General features: G+C 42.1%; 1 protein-coding gene across 1 annotated transcript in view; it reads right to left on the bottom strand.

Moving 5' to 3' along the window:
- Nucleotides 1-10,452: 10,452 nt before the first annotated feature.
- LOC124711840 (scavenger receptor class B member 1) overlaps nt 10,453-18,633 on the bottom strand; it is a 413,438-nt gene continuing 405,257 nt past the window's right edge. Inside the window, exon 10 of the mRNA XM_047242064.1 lies at nt 10,453-12,179. Within this exon, the coding sequence (XP_047098020.1) occupies nt 11,874-12,179 (306 nt within the window). The 3' untranslated portion in view covers nt 10,453-11,873. The remainder of the gene's footprint in view (nt 12,180-18,633) is intronic.

Here is an 18,633-nt window from a genome sequence, read left to right as displayed (position 1 = left end):
ATGTATTTTTATTTATAACGAAGATCGAATAACGGATGTCAATTAGAACTGAGACAGTATGCATAAAGCTTAATGAGCAATTTTTTGTAAAACAAACACCACCTTAGGAAGCGTGGACGACCTCTTCTGCCTGCTTTTGTTTCTGACTGACGCATTAAGAGGTAAGTGTTGTCCTGTCTGTGTAATATCTCATTTATTCAGTAATAACTGTTTTAACCATAATTGCTGATGTCTGCCTTCAATGTAGAAATCTTTTTTCATTGCCATATTACTTTTATTCTGGTGATTTCATGCGTTCCAGGAGATGTGTCAGAAAATGGTGCAAACATTGATTGAAGGCAGAACGGCTGATTGCTTATCACACAGGGTTGTTTAAACACCGTAATCTCAACTAGTTGAACCTGTAGATTTATTTTTACGAATCCGAGTTAATACTGTCTACCACCTTTTACGTGGAAGTCCATGTAGTATTTTCATCGTCAACGAGCTTTCAAACAATGATGATGTTCAACAGCCACCAGGGGGAGGGGGGGGGGGCGGAATACATCAAAACCTCATGATGAGCGATGGTATAGCATTTAATGACAGTGATACAGTCCAATAGAAAATTTAGTTATACTGTAATTGTACTTTAATGCGCGTCATATTATTAACGACATCGCGCCATCGCATTTGTAGCGTTTCTTTCCTGAGGTAAACCTTCATTCATGCATCGCATAATTTCAACAAGATTTATAGTTTTCTTACTTTTATCTGCCGAAAGGAAAGATACATTACAAGGTGAAACATACTTTGCAAGTCACTATAATTTATGAATGAACTGTGAATCCCACCAAAACAGCATACTGGATCCACATCTGGTTCCAATTCAGTGTAATTATTAGGTTCTCCCTGATTCACTGCCATCTATGCTTATCTTCAGCTATTGTACGTTTATTTCCGCATTGCATGAGGACTCAACAGTCTGGAAATGGTGTCACACGATTTCATGTTACTGGTGAAACCCCGGTAAAACTTTCTTGAAACACTAAATAAAAGATTATGACAAAATTTCACGTCTAGTTTGCAAAATATCGTGGTGCTAAATTACAACAGCTGCAGATCTGAAGACAATCCGTAAATCGCGATGTTAATAAACTTGTTTCAACTACAGGTCTGTTTAACCCCAGTGTATTAACTAATTTTTATGTAACCTTAGCGTTTAATACGAGGTGCATTCAAGTTCTAAGGCCTCCGATTTTTTTTCTAATTAACTACTCACCCGAAATCGATGAAACTGGCGTTACTTCTCGACGTAATCACCCTGCAGACGTACACATTTTTCACAACGCTGACGCCATGATTCCATGGCAGCGACGAAGGCTTCTTTAGGAGTCTGTTTTGACCATTGGAAAATCGCTGAGGCAATAGCAGCACGGCTGGTATATGTGCGGCCACGGAGAGTGTCTTTCATTGTTGGAAAAAGCCAAAAGTCACTAGGAGCCAGGTCAGGTGAGTAGGGAGCATGAGGAATCACTTCAAAGTTGTTATCACGAAGAAACTGTTGCGTAACGTTAGCTTGATGTGCGGGTGCGTTGTCTTGGTGAAACAGCACACGTGCAGCCCTTCCCGGACGTTTTTGTTGCAGTGCAGGAAGGAATTTGTTCTTCAAAACATTTTCGTAGGATGCACCTGTTACCGTAGTGCCCTTTGGAACACAATGGGTAAGGATTACACTCTCGCTGTCCCAGAACATGGACACCATCATTTTTTCAGCACTGGTGGTTACCCGAAATTTTTTTGGTGGCGGTGAATCTGTGTGCTTCCATTGAGCTGACTGGCGCTTTGTTTCTGGATTGAAAAATGGCATCCACGTCTCATCCATTGTCACAACCGACGAAAAGAAAGTCCCATTCGTGCTGTCGTTGCGCGTCAACATTGCTTGGTAACATGCCACACGGGCAGCCATGCGGTCGTCCGTCAGCATTCGTGGCACCTACCTGGATGACACTTTTCGCATTTTCAGGTCGTCATGCAGGATTGTGTGCACAGAACCTACAGAAATGCCAACTCTGGAGGCGATCTGTTCAACAGTCATTCGGCGATCCCCCAAAACAATTCTCTCCACTTTCTTGATCATCTCATCAGACCGGCTTGTGCGAGCCTGAGGTTGTTTCGGTTTGTTGTCACACAATGTTCTGCCTTCATTAAACTGTCGCACCCACGAACGCACTTTCAACACATCCATAACTCCATCACCACATGTCTCCTTCAACTGTCGATGAATTTCAATTGGTTTCACACCACGCAAATTCAGAAAACGAATGATTGCACGCTGTTCAAGTAAGGAAGACGTCGCCATTTTAAGTATTTAAAACAGTTCTCATTCTCGCCGGTGGCGGTAAAATTCCATCTGCTGTACGGTGCTGCCATCTCTGGGACGTATTGACAATGAATGCGGCCTCATTTTAAAACAATACGCATGTTTCTATCTCTTTCCTGTCCGGAGAAAAAAAATCGGCGGCCTTAGAACTTGAATGCACCTCGTCGTTTGCTAGGAGTCATCAGTGCAATCTAAACAATAGTCTATGTGCAGTTTATACCATGGGCTATGATAGTACTGAGTGCACATAATTCTTGGTGATGTCTTCTTGTTCATTGCCCCACTGTAATGATCATTATTGATATTAATAGCCGCGCCGAGTGGCCGCGCGGTTTGAGGCGCCACATCACCGATTGCGCGGCCCCTCACGCCAGAGGTTCGAGTCCTTCCTTGTGTGTGTGTGTGTGTGTGTGTGTGTGTGTGCTTATTTTAGCATAAGCTAGTTTTAGTTTAAGTAGCGTGTACGTCTATGGACCAATGCGCTCAGCAGTTTGGTTCCTTAGGAAAACTCACACATTTGATATTAATATTTAAGCCCTTGATTTACGCAACACTCTTTATAAGCACCTCTCCCTATAATTATGCGGGCTCTTCTGCTCTTACGTAGGAGAGAGGTATTTGTAGAGGGATGAAGACTCTTTTCTTCCCATTATGCCTCGGTCATAAAACAAAGAGACCTAAGATTCTCACGCGTTCCGATAACAGTGGCGTCGTAATTTATTACGAGATATTTTATACTTACTTTGAAGTGAATTTTCCTCAAGAACTATCTTCTTCCAAGACGAATTATCTCGAAGAGAAATGACCTCTTCCCTGCTAACCAGCGTGGATTATGAAAACATCGAGAGTGCGAAATCCTACTCCCGCCTTTCTCACATGCCTTTCTGAAAGCATGGGTCGAGGCAGTCAGGGGTGTTTCTTGGGAAAAGGATTTGGCTCCGAACCAGACCTACACTTACATCGAAAGTAGAATCGTATGAGGTATCAAGTGAAATTTGTGACTGGATAGGGGATTTCTTGGCAGGGAGGACCCAACATGTTGTCTTGTATGGAGAGGATTAACTGATGTTTTATATTAATGATCTTGCAGACGCGCAAATATTCAATCAGATGCTGATAAAATTCTAGAGTGATGAAAATATTGATAACTTACTTTGAACACTCAGAAGTGTTAAACAGTACACCTCACAACAAGGCAAAACATAGTATACTACGAATAAAGTATCAATGAGGCACAACTGGAATCTATCAGTTCATATCGTTAGCTGGTAATCAATCCATCACACACATGTGCGCAAGTCAACTGTCGGTGAAGTGACTAGGAAGCGGAAATGCGAAGGAACAACCACAGCTGAATCAGTAGCAGGCAGACCTCACGTACTGAAGGACAGGGACCGTCGAGCAAAGCGTGGGGTGGCTGTAAAAAAGCTCATAAATTCAACGGAAGGAACCCCTCTTGTTCCAAAGTGCTATCTGCAATCCAGCTAGCACACTAACTGTGCGTATGGAGTACAAATGATGAGGTTTGGTTTGTGGGGCGCTCAACTGCGCGGTCATCAGCGCCTGTACAAAGTCCCAATTTTTACACAGTCCAATTTTTACTACTGTCATGAATGGTGGTGGTGGTGGTGATGATGATGATGATGATGATGATGATGATTCCCAGCTGGGAATCGAAACTGGGGCCCTGTGATTCTGAGGCAGCAACGGTAGCCACTAGACCACGAGACCACGAGCTGATGACGCACGGAGCACAAAGAATGGGATACAGTGGTCGAGCAGTTCGACTTACCCTGACATTTGTGTAGCCAGTGCTAAGCGGCGCTTGAGGTGGTACGAAGAGCAACGCCACTGGGCTCTAGATGACTGGGATCGAGTGATCTGGAGTGATGAAACACGTCAAACCATGTGGCAGTCCAGTGGAAGGGTTTGAGTTTGGCGAAAGCATGGTGAACTCTACCTGCCGCCATGTGTAGTGCCGACAGTGAATTACAAAGGTCGTGTTGTATAGAGATGTTTCTCGTTGTTAGGATGTGATTCCCTTATTGCGCTTACGAAAGGACTAAATGCGGAACGCATTTTGCGGCACTGTGTACTGTATACAGCAGAAGAACTGTTCACAGAGTGCTTGTTTGCAATGCTTATTTATACTAGCATAACAATTCTCTCAATCGAAAAGCATCTTATGTGAGGCAAAGATTTCTTGACAGTAACATTCCTGAAATGGATTGGCCTGCCCAGGGTCCCCATCTAAAACCAGTGGAACACGTTCTGACTTAAATAGAACATCGACTTCCTTACAGATCGTAGCGTACAACGTCACTATTTTCTCTGGTTTCGGCTCTGGAAGAAGAATAGGTTGCCATCTCTCCGGACGTTCAGACCCATCACTGAAAGTGTCCTCAGCAGAATTCAAGCCGTCATAAAGGTGGACCGAGCACACACCTTATGTTAATCACCAGTAAGAGGTGTCTGGATTCTTTTCATCAGATAGTGTTAAAGCCACTGTTGCAAAATACTGACAGAATTATTTACAGAAGAAAGGAGAAGCTGGCAGAGGCCGACCTCGGGGAAGATCAGTTTGGATCCCAGAGAAATGTAGGAAAGCGAGAGAGTGAAGCCCCTGTGACTTGGCTTGGAAAATAGGTTGCTAAAGGCAAACCTACGTTTCTATCATTTGCAGAGTCGCAAAAAGCTTTTGATAGTATTGAATGAAATACACTCTTAAATTCTGAAGATAAGAGGGAAAAACTTCAGGGAGCGAAACGCTATCTACAACTCGTACAGTATCCAGACTGCTGGTTTGAGTTCCGAAGATCTTGAAAGGTAAGCAGTAGTTGAAAAGGGAGTTAGATTGGTTGCAATCTATCTTGAGTGATATTCAATCTGAACTGAGCAAGCAGTAAAGGAAACCAAAGAGCAATTTGGAAATGAAATTAAAGTTCAGGAATAAGAAATAATAAGTTAGCTGCTTACTGAAGACACAGCAAAGGACTTCAAAGGGCAGTTGAACCTCTTGAAAATAGTTTGAGATGAACACCAACAAAAGTACAACAAAGGTAATGGATTGTGTCGAATCAAATTAACTGATTCTATTGGAATAATTTTGGGGAACGAATCACTAAAAACATTAGATGATTTTGCTATTTGGAAAAAATTATTCGATAATAGTAGAACTAGACTTTTACAGAAGTGAAACGTGGAGCATACGAAGTTCAGACAAGAAGATAATAGCTTTTGAAATGTGGCAATATAGAGTAATGTTGAAAGTAAGATGGCTAAATCAAATAACTAATGAGGAGGTACTCAATCGATTTGGGAAAAATGAAATTTAAGGCACTTTATTATATAAAGGAACTGCTTGTCAGAACATACGTTGGGGAATCAAGAAATCGTCAATTTTGTATGGAGGCAGCGGCGAAGAGTAAAACTGCACTGGGAAACCAAGACTTGAATACTATAAGCAGGTTGAAATTGAGGTAGTTTGGTGTTGTTATTATTCGGGTGTGAAGTAGTTTTCACAGGACAGAAAAGCATGGAGAGATGCATCGAACCAGTCTTCGGACTGAAGACCCCAGCAGCAGCATTAAGCCAACAGTTTAGTAACGCAGAAAGCCATTTAACCCCCTTACAGTTTGCGAAACCAGTCCGTAGGGAATACGTCCCTTTTATTTCTTTAAATTTTATTTTACACGTCTAGTTCTCTAGGTGCAAACTGAGGAGTAAATGTTCATGGGCGTGGAACGAGTCAGTACATAAAATTATCATAGATAAAACAAAATGTAGACGAATCGTGTGCTGATGACAAGCTGCTTCTATACGTTACCATAATCAACAATATAACACAGGCATTCTTAATTTCTTTCCAGAAATTCCTGGACAGAATAGAAAGAACGATTCATGAGGAAAATATCCAATTTAGGCTTGAATGTGTCCGCAGCTCGTGGTCGTGCGGTAGCGTTCTCGCTTTCCGCGCCCGGGTTACCGGGTCAGGGATTTTCTCTGCCTTGTGATGACTGGGTGTTGTGTGATGTCCTTAGGTTAGTTAGGTTTAAGTAGTTCTAAGTTCTAGGGGACTGATGACCATAGATGTTAAGTCCCATAGTGCTCAGAGCCATTTTTTTGACTTGAATGTACCAGCATTTCTCCTAAGATTTTTGTAATTTTTGTGGTAGCTTACAGAAAATGGACGCAGCTGAATACTGCACGCCTTTCTGCAGAGGAGCCAAGGAGGTGCGATCCAAATGCCGATTGGTTTTCCGCCTAGTATTAACTGAATGAAAGCGGATCGTTGAGAATAACCTCACATTCTTAACAGCAAACGACATGAAGGAAAATAGATATGAGAAGCCGGTGTTAGAATTCCCAGACTCCTGAACGGATTTCGACTAGGGGTTCGCAAACTTACACGAAATATTGCTAGACCTGCCCGTTTCTGAGCAAAAAATCGACTTTGTGAATGGGAAGAGTTACACTAGAAGATAATGCTGGACGTCCTAAGTGAATTAAAATAAGCAAAGTAGACTAATTTTCGGATTGCACCCTCGTTTATTGCAGATGCTGTTCTAATGGTAAATATCTCTGCATTCAGCTTTTGAACAAGATCCTGAACACGGGTTTTCCGTGTCAGTTTACTGCCCGTTAGAACATCTAGAAATTTGAATTGTTATTGACTGCATCACTTTTAAAATTTTGTTTCCGTGCAAGGCAATATCGAACTGCCGATTTCGACTGTTAGGAGAAGATTATAGGATGCAAATACCCACGAACACACACACACACACACACACACACACACACACACACACACACACACACACACTCGTATATCATCATATTGCTTCCGAGTACTTAGTATAATTTGAAACCTGACCCATTATGAAGATCGTAGCTTACTGACTGGCGATGCAATAGATGCTTGCATCAGAAGTTTGTCTCGAGGATGCATCCCCATTCACCACTACAGAATAATAGTCAGACTCTCCAACTTGTTCCTGAGACTCAAAGGTTTTTAAGTCGCTTATTATTTTCGTGTGAGAAGTATCACGATCAACGTGTCACCATGTACAAGAGACTAGCAAAGTTGAAATACCAATTCCCACTAGATTTACCATTACCTTCTATTCAGGATGTACAACTTACGGAATCATTGTGGACTTTTTAACAGATTGTAACTCAGCGGTTTTTTTTCATTGAAAGTCTTTGTAATGTCTCATTGCTATCAGTTGAAGGTGTTAGGCCTACTCATTGCTTAATATTTGCTTTATAGGAAGCCATCGTATAACATCCCGGTAACGTCAAAAACCTCAGTAATCTAAATAATATTGTATATTACCTGCTACCATGACGTTTTATAACGATCTGGTATCAGTTACTATATGCATACTTACATAAATTTGTTTTCATCGTCACATGTCTCAAATAATATGGCACTGACCACATGGTGTGTACACCACACGCCAAAAGATAAAAGAACCGGAAAGATTAAAGTGTCCTATCTACCGCGAAAACAGTGGAGGCCTTAAAATGTGTTAGGGAATTTTCAAACGAAATGAATAGCTATTTGTGATATGAAAAAGCGCATGCATCGCAATCTTTGAACCAACAGAACAATCCCAGACGCGCTATCGATCAGCCATGCGCCGAGTGAGTGATGGCATCAAGATCTACGGCCTTTCTACCTTACGCAAGGAGCATTGCCAATAACAGTGGTTGCATTTTGCGGGAATACGATGTGAAATGTGTTTTCTGACCTTCATCTAAGATTAGGATCCTTTTAGATTCCGTTAACGGTGATTTTGGTTTGCATAAGTCAGGTGTCCTCCCCTCATGAACCATGGACCTTGCCGTTGGTGGGGAGGCTTGCGTGCCTCAACGATACAGATGGCCGTACCGTAGGTGCAGCCACAACGGAGGGGTATCTGTTGAGAGGCCAGACAAACGTGTGGTTCCTGAAGAGGGGCAGCAGCCTTTTCAGTAGTTGCAGGGGCAACAGTCTGGATGATTGACTGATCTGGCCTTGTAACACTAACCAAAACGGCCTTGCTGTTTTGGTACTGCGAACGGCTGAAAGCAAGGGGAAACTACAGCCGTAATTTTTCCCGAGGGCATGCAGCTTTACTGTGCATGGAGAGCTGCATCAAACCAGTCTCAGGACTGAAGACCACAACAAGAAGTCAGGTGTCTGTCTTATTCCTTGCAGCTGCGGCTAGTCTAATATTGGTAAGACCGGGTCATACACGCTTACAACAGCCGAGCAAATCTTCTGTTGCGTAATATTACCTTGGCACTAGTCATCATATGGAATGTAACAACTCAGATTCTGGCATGCACTTCCAGCTATTGTGGCAGTGTTATTAAGGAAGCAATAGCAATTAAATTAGCAAGTGAACTTATAAATAAAGATGGGGGTTTTCGCTTAAATTCAGCGTGGAATCCTGCTCTCTCCCTTGTTAACGAACAGAGGAACACGGTTAAAGCTACCTCACTCGTTGATTATTAATTCTCTCCATCGATGACTTCTGATGGCGGTCATCTATCTTCTTTGTGTGTGTGTGTGTGTGTGTGTGTGTGTGTGTGTGTGTGTGTGTGTGTTCGGGAAACAGCCCCTACTTGCTGCAGTTTTGCCGTGAAAATGATAGGGTGTCGACAACGTTACCCGACAGCATTCCCGCAAGTTACTGGAACGTTGTGTCTCACCAGGAGAAACTCAGATCTCACAAAGCCCAGATACGCTTCGAAATCTGTGGAATAACGATGACTATCGTACAAATATTTGGCGATGTGTTTCATGGCAAATATTCCGGATTAATGATACAATGGATTTTGTAGAATTTTACGTTGCAGAGAATGAGATGCCACTTTTGGGGAAATTGTTCATGATATATTACCGAAGCTTAAAGAAGACAGTATAGGAGGAAAATATCCCAGTTTTGAAGAGACCACCAGAAGAGCCAGATTTAAAATCCATTTAAAATCTGTAAGATGATACCGATAAAGCAAGAAAATTTTTCGCACTCTAGAATGCGTTAAAAAATACTTTGTATTGTCTGTGATGATGAGTATAGGTGTTCGGTGAGCTCAGTGAGCAGAACATATAAAGCTACGCTGGATATTACAACATTCCCTACTAGAGCAGTTGTCTGAAGTACAGGAATCAGACAGTTTATTAAAGTTGGGTTAGTTATTTCGATCCAAAGCAAAGGACTCTTAACATAGCATAGTTTAATTTAAGTACTTGCATAGTTATTGGCAAACATAATAAATAACTTAATTTTTTTCGAAAATACAAAAGCGATTAATCTGTACTATCAATATTTGCCGTTGTTTGGTAATAATTATTGCATTTTCTTGTCATTGTATACTGAAGCGAAGTTAAGACTGAATAAAGACTGAATACAGTATCATGGGTTTGAGAAAGAAAGAAAGAGGAGAATTCATTTTGGCAGGGAAAGATCTTCGGAACGGAAGAAATTTACCAATGCTATAGTGATAGTCCTTGTTATTCAGCAGAAAGACAGTCTGGTTTACCAAGGAACGAATATGTTCAGACTGTAATTTAGGGGAGTGAAGGTGATATTTTGTGGGACGGGTAGAAGGTAAGAAGAAAAATAACATGAACGTATGACAGAGTGGACTAATTTCAAAGAATCATCTGTGCTAGGTTATAATAAACGGCGGCTGCTCAACATCACCATAGTTCACTACTTGATGCTTCTCTGCATCTATCCTTCATACGGACAAAGTGTTAGTTTTATTTAGAAAGTGTAATGAGTAAGTTGGCACGCTACCTTTATTAATGTTGATGAGGAATTTCACTTTTCATGTTGGAAAACGCCAGAAATAAAAACTGATTCCTTGATGCATTGGACTAAAGATAGGTGTATTATACCTTTGATAATGATGTTTCGAGTAATGAGAACTTTTTGATGCAGTAGAAATTTTCCATTTTCAGTGGGTATGATATACTGACTGTCATAACGCGATAAACACGGATTGGCCCGCTTCTAATATTTGATTTTTTAAAATGAGTCAAGTCGTATAATTTAATTTATGGGAGCTCCACTGATCATGTAATCAGTAAGACGATACTTAATTCTGGTTGCGTTTATGTCTTATTGGAGTACAGTACATTTGGTTACTTCAGTATTCAGTGACATCAGTGCTTCATCTATCTTAGGAAAATAACATAAAATACAAGTATTTTGACTTTTTAGAATTCCACTTCATGCGTGGGCACACAGTGTTGCAGTCGGCATCAAATTAAGTGCTTTCCTGCGCAGACAGACATTCAAGCTAAACTTTGTGTGTCAATTTTTGAACGAAAGATTCCATTTGGGACGTCATACACGAAAACACTGATGGTTGTGCAGGTACATAAGGTACAGATTGCTCTGTGTTTTAACACTAAATGAAATATATCTTAATTAGGGTATTACTTGGTATATATGTGTATATTTCATAACTAAAAATAATCACAGAAACAATTACATTATGAATGCTGAGCAATATTAAAACAGTATCAAAACACGGAACACACTTCTTCCAGCAACAAACACTTTTTTTCTAGATGCATCAGGTTTACTAATTTAGTTCACTATTATCAATTTTTATATGTGAAGCGGGCTTAATTGACTTTGGCAATAGTGCACATTGCCTCATTTATATGCTTCTTGAAAACTCTTATGTGAATATGAAGAAAAAGTACACATGATTTTTTGATTCAAATTTTGTGGCATTGTGCAATATTTACTTGATATGATTTGCAGTGCTCCTGCCGAATAAAATTTTAGTACAGTTTTGAATTGCTAGACTTTTTCCATTGGTAAAAACAAATTTCTCATGAAAACATTTCTGGTTTCTGGGTAAAATTACTTCCTGTTCATACTTTTCCTTTAAATTAGTCTTATACATTATTCTTCTGTCGGAATGTCCCTACTTTACTATTTGAGCAAAGAGTACCAACGTTCTCTCGGCAATAATCTCATATTTTAGGTGAAGTAGCCATTTCAGCTCAATATGTTAATACAGACTGGCAAAAGAATAGATATATATATAATAATGATGTTTGTTCTGCTTTCCTCCACGTTTGGCTTACTGGCTTAGTTTCAAGACTATTCGCGTTGACTTCTCTCCACAGGCTTCATGTTCACCGAAGTATTTAATTTTATGTGAAATTTCACTCTCGCTGACTCTTCACTGGCGCTCATATCCTGGAGAAAGACACGTAGTTTTTCAGCTCGCCGAGAAAAGCGAGCAGCGGTGATCGGCTGATCGGTTAAGATGAACAACATATCAGTATAACAAATATAATCTGCGAGTGGCGGTAACATGTCCATCACTTCCGTCTCTCGGCTGTCCCGAAATGCTTTTCTATGCGCACTTTTTCCTGCGCTTACCCACCGTATTGTGAGCAGTGCAGGAGTGAGATGATGTGAAAGGGATGAGGTTTCCACCTCACAGGCAGAGCCTGATTGGTCGCAGCGCGGGGCACAGTCTCTGGGCTGGCCAATCACGATTCGGCTTCGGGGTCGGGGTCTGTGCTGATGTTGTTGAGCAGAGTGTACGAGTCCCGGAGTATGAGCAGCCGGTGCTGGCCGTTGACGATGAAACTGCTGCCCCGGCGCAGAGTCTTTTTGCCCCTTTCCAGGGTCTCCTTCGTGAAGACGACGTTCTTGTAAGTGCGCACGAACATGAAGGCTAACACTGCCAGGCCGGCTACGATGCAGCCGTAGTTCAGGATGGGTACCGCTATGTCAGCCACAGTTGTCGCCAAGAAGATCCACCGCTTAATCGGAGGCGTCAGTTCTTCAACCCCCTGCCGACAAAAACACACACATTTGAGAAGTTATAAAAAATAAGTTATAAAATACATTGAATGTAAGTATCCAAACAGAGAATGAACATAGTCTACATCTACGTGATTACTCTGCTATTCACAATAAAGTTCCTGGCAGAGGGTTCAATGAACCACCTTCATGCTGTCTCTACCGTTCCACTCTCGAACGGCACGCAGGAAAAACGAGCACTTAAATTTTTCCGTGCGAGCCCTGATTTCTCTTATTTTATCGTGATGAGTCCTACACACTGATGAGCCAAAACATTGTGACTGCATGCTAAACATCTTTTATTTCGTTCCTAAGACGGATATACATCACTTATTCTGCGCAACAGCGATCCGAAAGTTCGTGGAGGTATGTGGCATTGGATGTCTACGCACAGGTCATGAAATTCGCGTAAATAACGGGTCACTGAAACTTCCTGGCAGTTTAAAACTGTGTGCCGGACCGAGACTCGAACTTGGGACCTTTGGCTTTCGCGGGCAAGTGCTCTACCAACTGAGCTACCCAAGCACGACTCACGCCCCGTCCTCACAGCTGTACTTCTGCCAGTACCTCGTCTCCTACCTTCCAAACTTTACAGAAGCTCTCCTGCGAACCTTGCAGAACTAGCACTCCTGAAAGAAAGCATATTGCAGGGACATGGCTTAGCCACAGCCTGGGGGATGTTTCCAGAATAAGATTTTCACTCTGCAGCGGAGTGTGCGCTGATATGAAACTTCCTGGCAGATTAAAACTGTGTGTCGGACCGAGACTCGAAATCGAGAACTTTGCCTTTCGCTGGCAAGTTTCTGGGAACATCCCCGGGTTGTGGCTAAGCCATGTCTCTGCAATATCCTTTCTTTCAGGAGTGCCAGTTCTGCAAGGTTCGCAGGAGAGCTTCTGTAAAGTTTGGAAGGTAGGAGACGAGGTACTGGCAGAAGTAAAGCTGTGAGGACGGGGCGTGAGTCGTGCTTGGGTAGCTCAGTTGGTAGAGCACTTGCCCGCGAAAGGCAAAGGTCCCGAGTTCGAGTCTCGGTCCGGCACACAGTTTTAATCTGACAGGAAGTTTCATAACGGGTCGCTGGTTTGCGTTCGCGGTGATGACGCCCGATAGCGATTGAGATGGGTTCCGTACGATTTACTTCAGGCAAATTGGGTCTCCGAGATATCAATATGAATTTACTATAATGCTCCTAAAACCACTGGAGCGCAGTTCTGGCGTCGAGACATGGACAATTTTACTGCAGAAAGATGACATCACTGTCGGGGAAGAAATCAAGCGTGATGGGATGCAGGTGGTTCGCAGCTGTCAGCGTGTCTTCGATTACTACCACAGGTCCCATGCAAATGCAGGAGAACGTCTCCCGTAGCATAGTGCTGCTCCTAACAGCTTGCGTCCGCAGCGTGCTGCACTTTTCGAGCAGCCGTCCACCTCGATGACAGCGCTCGAGACGACGACCTCGACCTAGTGTAGCAAAAATGTGATTCACCCGAGGAGTCGACACGTTTCCGTTGATAAACGGTAGAATCCCGATCGTCCAGTGTCCACTGCCATCGTAACTGGCGATGTCGTCAGGTCAACTTATGAACACGTAGTGGTGGTCTGCTGCGGAGCTCCATGTTCAACAACATACGATGAGCGTTGTGCTTGTGCGTGTATCAGCATTCCGCTCAGAAATGCCACAAGTCACCATCTATTCTACTTTACAGAGCAGACAAGCCTCCGAACCGCACGTTCTGTGTAGAGTCGTGAACGTCCAGCCAATTAGCGCCCAGTGGTGGTTTTACTGTACTCCTTCTCGCAGATCTCACGACAGTAGCACGTGGACATTCGACTATCTTCGACGTTTTTGAGATCTTCGTTCACAGGCTGTGCGTAATAATAATCTGCCCTCTGTCAAAGTTGCTTATCTCAATGGATTGCCCCCATCTGCAACCCTTATCTTCTCTAAGGTGGTCCCAGTCCATACCCGCTCCGTTCCCACACTTCTGTTACCGAGTCACGTGCCCGCAAACGCCTCCAGGCGGCATCCAACGCCGGGGTGGGCAGTTTATTTATTATTTATCGTATGATGTGTACATTGATTTACATTTATATACAATATTTTCAGGACTAAAATGTACAATCACAAGTTCGTACAATTTTACAGCTCTATGTCTAGTTCTTCAATCCACTTGACTGCTTCATCCGATGTACGATGAATGTCCATTAAAGTTCCTCTGAAAGTACGATGAGGGCAGTCAGCAACAATGTAATGAATCGTCTGTGAGGGGGCACCACAGTCACAATTTTCAGAGCCAACCCATCCCCATTTGTGCAGTAGATAGCCACATCTGCCTTGTCCAGTTCGAATGCGGTTAATGATCCTCCACTGACGCCTTGGAAGATCAAATCCTTGCGTCTGCTTGGAAGGGTCCTCGACTAGATGTTTATTGGCTACTGAAGACTGATCCCACTGGAGTTTCCATGAACTGTTAATGTTGAAAGCAGATCCTTCAAGGTCGAGTGCTGTGCGCCATGGTGGTTTCCTCGATTTCAAGCGTTGGTGTGTTCCTTGTACAATATCTTGATGGATGGGGAGCTGGGGGTTCTGCTGAATGTTTTTCCACGTCTTTAGGAGAGCTTCTGATCTTCTTAGGGCTGGAGGTGGGATATTGCTTAGAACCGGCAGCCACAGCGTGTTTGTGCTCCGAATACATCCTGTGATTAATCGCATTGCCTGATTGAGTTGCACGTCTATCTTCTTAGTGTGAACACTGTTGATCCAGGTTAGGCAGCAATATTCAGCAACAGAATATGACAGAGCTAATGCTGTAGATCTCAGGACGTTAGTATTGGCTCCCCATGATGTACCAACAAGCTTCTGAAGAATATTATTTCTAGTTTTAACTTTAACAGCCACATTTGATAAATGCTGCTTGAAAGACAGAGTTCTATCTAGTGTTAATCCCAGGTACTTTGGTGTACTACAGTATGGCAACACTTGGTCTCTGAATACAACTTCTGGTTTGTAATTTGACTGTCTGTTACGTAGGTGGAATGCAGATATAACTGTTTTCTGAGGATTTAGGTGGAGGCACCATTTCTTGAAATATTTGTCTAAGGCTTCCAGATCAGTGGATAGAATAGTTTCAGCATCAGCAAAGTTGGAGCACTGAGTCACCAGACAAATATCATCAGCATATATGAATTTCCTTGAAGATGTTTCTGGTAAGTCGTGTGTATACAAATTGAAAAGGAGGGGAGCCAGAACAGACCCTTGAGGTAAGCCGTCATTTAGTTTAAACATTCTGCTCCTATCATTATCTGAGTAGATCTGAAAGTACCTATTGCTTAGCATATTGTTGAGTAAGGCCGTGAGTTTACGACATGGGATAACACTCACAAATTTTAAAAGGAGTCCTTCTCGCCAGACAGTGTCATAGGCAGCAGATAGATCCAAAAAGGCAGCCACACTTACTGATTTCTTCTCATACCCATTTTCAATGTGCGTAGTGAGAGATAGTACCTGATCGTTACAACTTCTCCCAGGTCTAAATCCTGCTTGCTCGATAGGAATATGATGGTTGATTGTTTCACAGATTCTGTTGTAGATCAGACGCTCAAGGAGTTTATAAGTGATACTTAAGAGTGCTATTGGACGATAGTTTTCCACTTTTGTGGGATCTTTATTTGGTTTCAGTATGGCTAATATTTTTGATTTCTTCATCAGATGTGGGATGTTTCCAGTTTGCAGGATGTTTGAAAGGAAGTTGGTCAACCATTTTACTGTAGCTGGTCCACAGTGAGCCAGGAATTCTGGGTATATTCCATCATATCCAGCTGCTTTTCCAAGTTTCATACTTTTGATTGCAGCTTTAGTTTCCTCTTCTTGAAATGGAGTAGAGAATTCGGAAGACTGTAGGGCTGCTCTTTTCTTGGTGTTCAACTGTAGTTTGATATCCCTTTTGGCTTCCTTGTCCTTTATATTCTTTGTAACTGACACAAGGTGTTTAGCGTAGTCATTCAAATTGATGGCATTTTTTGATCTTTTTGTTGTAGGGTTTGAAGAGTCTAATTTCCTGATGATAGACCAGGCTTTTCTGCTAGAATGGGTGTAATCTAGGGACCCCACAGTTTCATGCCAGATCTTTCTTCGATTATCATCCAGGGACTGGAGGAGGCTTGTTGCATTGTCAGAGTTAGGATGGTCTTCATATTCTTTTAGTAACTCCTCACTCTCGGAACTCCAACCAGGGATATACTCTTTACGGTACCCTCTAGGAATACATCGTCTGGCTGCACCTTTGATAACCCCAACAAATCTGCTGTAGTTGTTGTACGTTGGTTTGATCCATCTGATATTGGAATCTGTTTGCTTTGCAAATTCAGTCCAGTTGGCTTTCTTGAAGTTCCACCTCGGTTTAGGATGTGATCGTACAACAGGTATAGACATCCCCACCTCCAATATAACAAGTCTGTGTTGACTATGTGGGAATTCCTTGAGCACAGTTCGTCGTACTTGATTTAGGGAATTATGAGACTGAGTTGTGAAGCACAGATCTGGGGTATAGCCTTGGGACCAGCGAGCTGAGTGGAAGGTAGGCAGATCTTTAGCATCGTAAATTAAATTCAGGTTTTCAGTTTCCATCCAGTCCTCAAGCGCTTCACCGTTGAGGTCATTCTCCATATATCCCCACAGGTGATGATGACTGTTGAAATCACCGAGGTATATAGTTGGATGTTGCAGAGACGGTAGAACAGAATTAGGCCAATTAGTCCCTGGGGGTTTGTACACGTTAACTATCGTTAGGTTTTCAATTTTAACAGCAGTTGTAAAAATGTCATTTTCAGAATTTTCTGACAGCAGCTGGTAGTTTGTTATGTGATTCTTGACGTAAGTTGCAAGGCCATAATTTTGATGGTGATTAGAGGCTATCAGTTTAAAGCCCGGTATTTTCCCCCTACTCTGTAGCTGTGGTTCATCAGCTGTGTGCGTTTCTTGAAGTGCGATGATATCAACTGCATATTTCTGTGTGAGCCTGGAAAGATACTCACATTTTGCTCGACTTATCCCTTCGATATTCAGTTGACAGATGCGCAGAGATGGTCCAATTCTACGAGCTTGTGGGTCCTGAATAGGACCGCACGTGTCCTTCGTCATTCTTTGACCGAGAGGTCTTTTCAGACAGTTCGGTCTCATCTTATCGTTGTTGCTTTCTTAGCACCACCCAGGGGTCACGTGTAGGGTATTTAAAGGTTATACCTACGGACGTGAAGCAACGCAGACCCCCGGGGTGGGCAGTGATCATAATGTTTTGGCTTATCAGTGGATTATTATGTCGTGCAAGTAGGAAGGCGGGTGCACGGAGAGGGATGGAAAATACTTTCCGATATCACAACAGTGCTTTTTGTCTTTGTCCCATGCCGCTCTTTTGCTGTTGCCTACACTGCTAGGAAAACCTACTTGACCTTTATAGATTCACAAAAAGCATTTGACATGGTTAATTGGAAATTGTTATTCTGAACAATGAAGGAAATAAATCTTGGTTAGAGGTACAGAAGATTAATCTGGAACCTGTGTAAAAGGCAGGAAGCAGATATAGAAGTGAATGGTGTGAAGAAGAAAGCAAAAGTAAGGAGGGGAGCAAGGTAAGGATGCCCATTATCACCATGTATGTTCAACTTATTTATTGAAAACACCATTGAAAAATCGAAAAGAATAACCAAAGGAATTAACGGGGAACGAATACACTGTATCCGTTATGCAGATGATACGGTAGTATGAGTACTTGCTGACTCAGCAAAGGAAATGGAGTTTATGTTGCTAAAATTTGCCAAAATCCTAAGAGAATTTAATCTAAAAATAAATAAGAAGAAAACAAAAAATATGGTAGTAGGGAAGATAAAAGAAAATGGTAAAGTTAAGATTAAACTCGAAGATGATGTTCTAGAACAGGTTGAGAACTTCTGTTATTTGGGGAGCACAATCACTGACGACAATAAATGTATCACAGATATAGAGAGAAGAATAGCCTTGGCAAAGCAAACTTTCCAAAATAAAAGGAATTTACTAACATACAATCATATAAACCTAGAAAGTAGGAAAAAGTTTGCCAAAACTTATGTCTGGAGTGTCTTAACACACGGATGTGAAGTGTGGACTCTGGGAAAGGCAGAGAAAGAGATACTGCAAGCAATGGAAATGTGGATATGGAGAAGAATGACGAAAACAAGCTGGGTAGGTAGAAAAAGTAATGAACAGGTCTTAAGAGAAGTGAATGAGAACAGAATGCTGCTAAATTATATAGGAAGAAGAAAATCAAAAATGATAAGGCACATAATGACACAATCAGTTCCTAAAGAATGTATTTGAAGGAAAAGTTTTAGGGAAAAAACCAAGAGGCAGGCTAAGAGCAATGTATTTTAATAACTTCAAAGAAGATATAGGGATAAAATCGTATGAAGAA

The sequence above is a fragment of the Schistocerca piceifrons genome, chromosome 8 (assembly GCF_021461385.2).
Source record: "Schistocerca piceifrons isolate TAMUIC-IGC-003096 chromosome 8, iqSchPice1.1, whole genome shotgun sequence".
In the NCBI taxonomy this organism is placed as follows: Eukaryota; Metazoa; Arthropoda; class Insecta; order Orthoptera; family Acrididae; genus Schistocerca; species Schistocerca piceifrons.
This window is presented reverse-complemented; position numbering and strand designations above follow the sequence as displayed.